The sequence below is a fragment of the Triplophysa dalaica genome, chromosome 16 (genome assembly GCF_015846415.1).
Source record: "Triplophysa dalaica isolate WHDGS20190420 chromosome 16, ASM1584641v1, whole genome shotgun sequence".
NCBI classification, from domain to species: domain Eukaryota; kingdom Metazoa; phylum Chordata; class Actinopteri; order Cypriniformes; family Nemacheilidae; genus Triplophysa; species Triplophysa dalaica.
The window spans coordinates 12,261,371-12,271,367 of NC_079557.1; the positions used below are offsets into that span (position 1 = coordinate 12,261,371).

General features: G+C 37.1%; 1 protein-coding gene across 1 annotated transcript; it reads left to right on the forward strand.

The window, feature by feature from the left end:
- Positions 1-130: 130 nt before the first annotated feature.
- On the forward strand, positions 131-9,277 carry her11 (hairy-related 11). The gene is made up of 5 exons (XM_056770421.1): positions 131-187; positions 385-480; positions 565-655; positions 777-969; positions 9,157-9,277. The coding sequence occupies exons 1-5, from the start codon at positions 131-133 to the stop codon at positions 9,275-9,277; spliced, it is 558 nt and encodes a 185-aa protein (XP_056626399.1).
- Positions 9,278-9,997: the final 720 nt, after the last annotated feature.

Here is a 9,997-nt window from a genome sequence, read left to right on the forward strand (position 1 = left end):
GTTCACGTTAACTACGTCACTGTCCCCTCTCCTCCAATCAGACGCGACATCAGCGTGGCTTATAAACCCCGTTTGCTTCTATTTCATCATTTGAACAACTCGCGTGAACTTATTCAGATATATTCAGGGAATGGAAGCAAAAGCCGTTCAAACTCTCAACATGGCAAAGACTGAAGGCATTAAAAGAGTAAGTTCAATTCTAACGTTTATATTCAACAATTCGTACTTTCGTTATTTTATATTATCAACTTAATTTATTTATATAGCACATGGTGCCCAAAGTGCTTCACACATTTAAAATCAAATATTAAATATGTAGATTACACAACCTTAATTTAATACTGAAAAGAGGAACCATAGAAGCTTATTTCTTTCTTTTCTCAGAAGTTGAAACCAGTGATAGAGAAGAAGAGAAGAGATCGAATCAACCATAATCTTGATGCATTAAAAGATCTGCTTTTTAAGACCACTGCAGACACTGTGAGTATGCATTTCGTTTTTGATATATCCACCATTTTATTTGTAAACTTCTAAACTGCATGTCTCCCCATTTCACCATTGCAGCGTCTGCAAAACCCTAAACTAGAAAAGGCCGAAATTTTAGACTTTGCGGTTCAGTACATAAGAAGGGCATCAAGAAAAACAGAAAAGAAAGGTAATTTATCTCATCCTCATCCATGTTAATTTAACATTAGTATTTTAACAAATAGTTTTTATTATAAGAAACATGTTATTTTACTTTCTTAACTCACATTATTTCTGTTCTCCTCATGCAGTTGCATCTGATCAAGTGGATTCCAAGAGAACAACGAATCGGTCTGTTTTCCCCATCTACACCACTGATGTTCAAGCTTATACAGGGGACTTCTGTGGAAGACTGAATCCATCTGAGCGAAAGGATGGTTCTCCAACACTAAATGGAAATAACACAACCTGTGCTTCCAGAGTAGCATGTGAACCAGAGATTCAGTCAGTTATCTTACAGGAAAAGATTGTTTTGTCTCCATCAAGCCAAAACTGTCAAAGAGAACTTGTCTCACACCCTGAATCATCTTTGTATGGCTATAATCTTTCATTGTCTTCATATTTTAATTCTCCTCCATCATCTCCCACTTTTAACAGTGTCTTCTCTCCTAGTAATTCTCCTCCTCATCCTTTCTCATTTTGTCTTTTACCTCTCTCTTTCCCTCCTTCTGACACCCCTTCTCTCACAACAACACCCCTTTCCCTCAACAGGCCTGTTATTATGCCAGAACCCATTCTACCCCGCATGGCTGGAGATTTTACCCCTCCACACTCACCTGTGCTGCCTCAAGAACATTTTCCTCTCCCAGCCCAGTCCACTTGGAGACCATGGAGCTGAAATCTTATACGCCACTTAAGTTTATTTCCTTGATTTAGCCACTGGATTCACTCCAATGGAGAAACAATCTGAATTTTCCAGAGACAATGTACTGTATGATGTGGGGTATGCACAGTTTTTATTTAAGTTAACCTCTTGTTTGTGTTACTTGTCATGTTTTCAATGAAACATTTAGTTCAACTATTTATTGTTCTGTAAAATGATTGTGTTCATTGTAAAATATGTTTTACATATTGTTGCTGCGAATTGAATAAATCTGTTTAATCAATTATTTTCTGTTCTTATCAATAATACATGGATATGTGGCTTCAATTTGCAACATAAAAGTATAACTGAAAAATATATTTCTATTGTAAAAATTTACAACAAACAGAAATAACTGATTGTTGACTCTCCAGATATTTGAGGCCAAGTTGGCAAACATGCCAAGGAAGACCTATAACTTCCAAACTATTTGGATCCTAAATTCAGTCAGAAGATTTAACTTTTGCTATTGTACAAAAAAGCATCCTGGCAATCCTATGAACTTTGACATAAATTACTTTAATCTACTACAGAACATGGTTGTCAAGATCAATTCTCAAACTTTTTTGTTGTAATGCCCCCTTTGTAGAGTGTATCGCTTCATAGATACCCAAATAAATACTTATTTTTTTAAACTTAGAGTTTTAACTAAACCAAACACATTCAATTATAAAAATCCTTTTGGTTCGTGGTCTTTTTTATGATGTTTGATTGTATAAACTCTCTGATGAATTTCTATATTCCATAAAATGTCACAAGATCTGTAGTCCCCCTGGATCCATCTTTGGAGAACCGCTGGTATAGACTGAGTTTAAAATTAAATAAAAAGTTTCCACAGGTATAAACAGAGACTCAAGTGACAGCAGTGTATCTCTCATATAAATATATTAAAAACAAAAATGTCATTATTGAACAACCTGTGAGGTTTCTTTTTAAGGAAGCACTGAACAGATTGAACTCGTTGTGTGTTTGTGTCAAAAGTGCTATGCTGCCATCTTGTGGTTGAATGACTGCAGTTTATAAACAACAGGACTGCCCTATATGAAGCATCAAAGGTCATTTTTAGACGACCGAAAATGTTTTCACTATAGATATACATTTTAAATCTATGATTTGATTCGTAAACTGTTATATAAATCTCGATATTCAATCAACCAATAAGCTATTGTCTTCATGTCCATACCCCACAATAAAAACGTATTTGGTGTGTCGTCTTTGACAGGTAACAGTTGGTTTTGTAGAGGGATGCATCCTGAAACATAAAAAATCGGAAAATACTACTAGAAGAGTTATGAGGTGGTCTTAATATTTGCACTGTAAAATATTTTCGTTCCACATTTGCTGATCCAGTTAGATGGTCAATAGAGGGCAGCATTTATCAGGCAGGTTAGCTTCTGACTTAGTTCAGGTTTTCTGAGGTCTCAGGGGCAGGTAAAGTTACTGTCATCCTGTGTGATAAGCCTAGGATGACTTCTTTCTCCCTTAAATGTCAAAAAAATTCTATCTCAGGTAATCGGCAACCTCATCCTCATCTGCCATTCACATCTCTATTACAGTCCTGAATAATTTCTAGGCAAGTTATTTATACAGATTTGGCTGGGGAAAAGGAGTTTCTGACATGATAGAACATGTCTTTGGATAATTGTTTTTTTCCTCTCTCTTATTCTTCTTTTTCTCCTCTTTTCAAATTCAGAAGTTTCTCTGGACCAGTGCCATTAATTCATAGATGGCCATTGTTCATTGTAAGGTATAGGAAGTGAGCACATAATGGCCAGTTTGATTTTCCACAGTCTTTCTGCAGGTTTTGATCACTGCGACGACCAGCAATAAAAGAAGTGACAAATTAAAGAGAACGTTCGGCCTGGACGGAGGAATGTTGCCTCAATAATCATAATTAAATGTGCTTTGGAAGAAATCACCTCTGAAAATGCAGGACAAAAGACTGAAATCTCCCCCCGAGCTTTCTCAGGTCACACTGATTAGAGCTGATCCTGTTACCTGTGTAGTCTTAGTCTTGTTAATAGTGAATGCAACTCATGCATTCCTGATCTGGCACAAAGCAGAGAGAGAGAGAGAGATTCAAAGAAAACACCCAGCTTGAAGATGTCATTGCTCTTGCCACGGTTTATTGGACTCAGAGTTAAATACATTTGTGTTGGCACATCTCAAAAGCAATTTGTCGAGGCAGGGCTGCTGTCAAACTCTTTCATCACACGTGCACACACTTGTACAAGCCCCGGTCCCAGAAGCACACCATTGTAGGCACATGCACTAATGTTTTCATTTTGATTAAATTATCTCTGTATTGGGATTTACGTTAGGGTTATAATCTATGATTTCCCTGTGACGTAAAACAGTGAGTCAAACTAGGAACTTGTTTCAACTATGAACAAGCGATTAAAGCATTTTAAATGAATTTTTACCTGTAGACCCATGTTTGCATCTCCATTTGTTCAATCTTAATGTTTAGCCGTGAGGTCTATGAGACTTCATTAATGATTCCAACTTCCTTGTAATGTTGACAGATCTGGTTAATAGCCCAAAAAGGGTCTCTTCCATTTCCTCATTCCACAGATGGAGAAAGCATTTGCTAGGTTATGTTAGAGCTGAGACATCAATTTATTAACTTTATTGTTGAAATTCCCAACATTTTATTGAACAAAAAGCTGTGACATCTTATAGTAAGAAGACAACCAACAAAATTTACATTTTTAAATACAATTTAGGCCACATCAGCATGAGCAGAGGTTTACTTAGAGGAAATGGTTTTGATCAGAAGCTCCTCTTTCTTAGCTCAGGAATTTTTTACAAACTTCTCAGTTGTGTTTCCTGAAACTAAGGCAAAAAGTCAAAATACTTAAACAGTATTGAGATGTAAAATTAATGTAAATTGTAAGGGTAAAATACTGGATTTTGGTTAATTGTATTTAAAATGTTTATTTTATGAAATAATGATGACTTTTAATAGCAGACTTGGCAAATTGGAGCTCAGATTGTATCTGTGAAATTTGAGATCTTTGTTCACCCTTTTGTCATTCAAAATCTGTATATGACTGTATCTTTTTCTATGGAGCACAAAAGAAGATATTTTGAGATATTGAAGAAAGTAGTTTTGTGTTCATACAATGGAAGTCAATGGGTCTACTTTTGTTCTTCCTGTTTACCAGTACTTGCTTCTATTGTTCTCCAGGAGAAAGTCATACAAATTTAAAATGACATAAGGGTGAATAAATCACAAATTAATAATATTTTGGGTCTGAACTATTCCTTAAGGTTGTTTTCCATTAAATTGTATCTAAAATAATCGACATATTAAGAGATTTTTTTTTCAGTGATTTTTTATTCTTAGTGTTTCATTACATGTTTTTCTGCAAGGATGATAATGTCTTGTTTTTCTGGATATGACGACTTTGGTTCCAAAATGATAATCATGTATTTAATGTTATTATGATTTTATTAGTTAGTTAAATTTATTTTTAAATAATATTATGGCTTAAATCAAAACAAACCAGCTGCAGTTTGATATTAATTGAAATGCACTATAAAAAACATGATTAAAAAAATTCTTGACTGCGTCATCTCATTTTGGAACCAACACTTCATATATATATACTCAAGATCTACTCTATGTTGAGCTATGATTTGGCTTGGCGACCCATCTTCCCGAATCCACCCCAGTCCTCAAGAATTCAATCTTTCGCTACTCACGACTAAACACCATTTTCCACTCTTTCATTTGTCTTTTTTCTTATCACAGGGGCTTTTGAAGTGACCAGAGAAAGGAACGCTGACTGTAGCAAATTACCTGGGCTGAAACATTTTTGACATAAGTCCTAAAAGAAGGGTGAGCCACTTCTCCTGGAGGCCCCATCGGGAGCGTTTTATCTCGGGCCACGAGAGGCAACTTCGCTGACAGAGTGACAGGACGGCTGGACACGCTTCCAGGCACCAGTGACGGACATGAGGGATTTCGGAACGCTGCCACTGGGCGTGCATCACCACCACGGTTAGCGCTGGACAGGGTGTGGAGGCTGGTTTGGCAATGGCACCGTAGTACTTACCACACCAGACATTGTTCTGTCTTATCATGTTACAGCTTAAATAATAGCTCACGGTTTATATTTATGCCTCGAAATAAGCTTTAGGTCATGGCAACTTGTATTTCAGAGGCTTTATTATGCTATTGTTCATTATCACATGCTGGCCAGGAAGTCTTGATGAATATTGTCCTTATCATGCATCTCAAATCCTTAATAGCTGTTCTGTGGGCAAGAACTAGTTTTTATAACATACTGTAGTCTACAGCACCGCCCAAGTTCTGCAGCAGAGAGTAAATAGATGCGATATACTCCTCTACTGCCAGATAGTCAAAACAAAAACTTTTTAACAATAGCTTTGGAGACCAGCAATTGTGCTCCTGAGACACTACTTGGCTTTTTTCTTCTGCTGAATAATGTCTTTCAGTGGGGAACTATACAACTGCTCTATTAATTTGCCTAGTCGATTGTTGTATAATTTGTCTTTGAATGCGTAAATAAATAAACTCTTTCACAATGTCCAGCACAATTATTCCTTCTTATAAATAGTTCTTTTGAAATCAACAATGTGTGATTGTTTTCCCTTTGACCGAAGAACTATACAAATATGGAGCTCTTCGGTTTTCCATGTTTATCAGTTTACGCTGCATTGTAAAAGTTAACAGACGTTGTGGTGCTGAACGTCTAGTTTATCATGCCCTAGGGCTTGTATTTTAACTGAAGAGTTTCTCTGGTGTCTGAGAGCAGGGCTTCTCTGACCTGGCACCCCTGCTGTGGGTGGGCCGTGACCCAGGTAGCCTAAAGCGATGCCGGGGAACAACTTGTGCTGTGGAGTTCTTGTAATCCTTCAGGATGCACTTCAGCTCAATCAGGAGGTTATACTCCTCTACCATCACTAACACCCTTTTAAAAACCAGGAAAAACTTAAAGGGTTTAAAGGTCAGCGCTGGCGGCAGTTAAAAATAGCCAGTTATTTCTATTTTGGCTAAAAATACTAAAGGCGAGATGGTTTTGATCAGGCCTAAATCGCAGTGTGAGATGCACGCCGAGAGAAAGGGCTAAAAAGGATTGCAATGCTCTTGTTAAAACAATATTTCTGACCCTATGAAAACAAACGTTTACAGTTTTAATTGGATGTTTACATATCACAGGTGTCCTTCTGAAACTTTGCAATTCCAAATTTGGTGATTTTTTGCCATAAATCATTATTAAGTGTCACCCTTTATGTTAGTCGCAGGGTTTTGCAATTACAAAACTAGACACAAAGTTTTCAAAAGTGCTTGTCAACTACTAACAACACAGTATTTAATCATTTAAAAAGTAAAGTGCTTTTTCCATTTCCTTAAAAATGGAGACATCCTAAAAGACACCCGAGGCTCTGGAAGGACAGTGACAATATACTTCTGTTATTCAAGCCATCATGTAAATGTATGTGAAATATTGTACTCCCAAATTAAGCGATCCGACCAGAAATGATCGAAAACAACCTTTTGTCAGAGCTTTGAGTTGTGCGTGCCAATGTTCAGAAAATATAACAGCTGTTGATTTACCCAGTTTGAGTCCAGCATGTGTCATGTTCCAGTGACTTTTTATCTCTCTCACCTCAGTATGATTTATAAAATAAATACAGAATAAACAAAAAATAAAATGAAACAAGCAATTTAAAATCACATTACCAAAATGCATGTATAGTTTTTTTAACATTAAAATCATTTTCATATTTTACATATTTGTTAACATGCCAAAGATGACCTTATTAAAAAGTTGATATTTGACATTATGACTACGGGATTGCATTCCATACTTTAAGGAACAACCTTTGGCCTGTTTGAGGGGTTTCCCAAAGCAGTGCTGATGGATCTAAACAGGAAAACGTGCTTTTGCTACATTTGGAAAGTACAGAATGGCTCTGGGCCAAATGCCTTTTGTTTTTTTAGTGCATGCAAATCATCATAACCACATTTTAGCTTGAAATGTTTGTTAGAAACTCGTTTATAAATAATACATCGGATGAAGGGAGATAATTTAAGATAATCTAAGATAAACAGCAATGTTGGGTTTGCATGTTTTATGGGGATTTTCCATGGGCATAGTGATTCTAATACTATACAAACTGTATATTCTATCCCACAACCCTCATTCTACCCTAAGCCTAACCATTAGACAAACCTTTCAGCATTTTTAAAGTAAAAAAAAACTTGATTGGGCTGTTTTCCTCATTGGTACTAAACATATATCCCAACAAGGTCTGGTTTATTATCTCCCTGGGGACAGTCCATAGGCATGATGATTTTTATACAGTACAAACAGTATATGTTATCCCCTATCCCTACTATCCCTAAACATCATAGAAAACTTTTAGCATTTTTAGATTTTCAAACATTTCTGTTATGTACGATTTATCAGCTTTTTTGCCTGTAGGGACCTACATTTTTGAGTTGGTGTGCATTCAGGATTAGGTCCCTACCGGGATATGAATAACAAGGACCCACACGCACGCACGCACACACACACACACACACACACACACACACACACACACACAACACACACACACACACTTTTATTTTATGTTACTTCTACAAAATTAGTTTTGCTGTGAATTTTAATCCTCTGACATAATCATAATAACGTAAACTAATTTGCATGTGAACTTGAAAGAACACCTCCAGGCAGACCCACATGACAGGAAAGCACCTCCTTAAGGGGGCTTTTAAACACACGGGGGGTTTTCGAATCCCTCCCAACCCCAGTCACCTTCATCTTGGCCTCTGTGTTTACGATACACATCTTCTAACAGGCCGCAGAGATCAATGGTCAATGCAGGATGATTGTGTTGTGGAGAGGGCTTAAAGAGACAGGACAGGATCCCGTTCAGAAGCATCAGAGCCCCAAAGATCACAAAGGCTGTTTAACAATATCAAATCATCATCCAGGTGGTCCAGATGGAAGACACTCATACCGTGGCTTTGACCGGTGAACAGTTTGCTGTGAAGGTGGGTCTTAAGAGTGTGAATGGAGCTTCACTCTTCTTTTGAAACAGCTCACGCCCGCTGTTTTTGCGGCCCTGTCTCCTTTGATGTTTGAAGTTGAGATGTTACATCTCGAAGAAAAAAGCTTTGTGGGAAGTTTTCCATGTGCTGGTATGTCAGCCGCATTAATGGGTGTTTTGACATTGCTGGTGTAGAAACTTTAATCTTGCCATCATTCATGTGTCATTCTCTGAAATGAAAAAGAGGTTGAAATTACATTACACTTCAATGCAGAAAAAGCATACGAGACCCTCAGTTGTTCTGGCTGCGGCCCGCATTTATTTTGCATTGTGTTTGCTGATGAAACATGAGGCTTTATTGTCTTATCTAGAACCCAACACAACAATGTATCCATCAGCAGGCATTGGTATAGCGTGCTAGTGTGTGTGGCTCTGAGGACCCGCAGCAACACTTTGTTTCTTTTGTTACACTGAGGTTTAAAACACAGCGACAGATAAAGTCGAGCGTCATCATGCATCAAGGGCGATGTGCGGACCACCAGTTGGAGATCCTCACATTCAGGAATAAAGGTAGCATGATATGAACCCGAACTCCTTACTTTGAGAATGATTAAGCTCTGTTTAGCAGCCGAGGGACTGCTGGCGCTTTGTCTGGCTCATCTAGATTTGAGATAGAATGCAATGATAACTGCCATGAAAGGAGCTTGTCATCAGGCTTTCGTGTTATTTTTTTCCCACAGCACCATGATGATGGCAGCAGGGGCAGCTGAAAGGGCTGCGCAGTTGGCAGAGATGCTGGATGGGTTGACAAGCAGGCTCAGGCTGAAAGATGAGAGAGCACTGGAGCTTCTGTCTGTCTGAAGAACAGAACCTCAACAGTTTGTTCTTTTTGCGAGCTGCTTTGTTATTGTTTTAACATTTTGGGCATTTTTGTGAGTTATGGATACAGTGTGTGTACTCTTTGATGACTTTTTTGATATACTCTTTGAAAGTCTGACACCCAGGCAGATGCTGCAATTTAGCATTTTTTTTATAATTTATTTCATAAGCAATAATTTGAGTGAAATGTTGAATTAAACAATTGACACATGAACACTTCTTTGCTACCATTAGTTAGCCAACTTGAGCAAACAATGAATAATATGTCTACAGCTTTTTTATTCCGTAGTGTTATTTGTCAATATTCACAATATGTTTTTTAAATTAAAAGTGACCCTTACACTAACCATTAGTTAGGGTCATAATATGAAAATATAAAAAAATGCAGAAAACATTTGGCCAATTGTAAATTCATGTTAGCAAATGGCTAAGATTAGCATTCCAGATTTGCTTCCATTTGATTAGCCTAGAAGTTTTTTTAAGATCTATATTTACATATTTATTAATAACTTTGATGTATATATATTTTTAAAATGTTTATTATTTTATATTTTTCTTCAGTTTAAACTTGAGTTTACTTCTACGTTAAACTATTCTTTCTCTTCTTTTCCATATTGTGAGGTGCATCCACGAAATGGCTTCTGAAATGAGAAAAATGTGTAGCACGGACTTGATTTCGTTAATGGAAAAATTATTGGATCG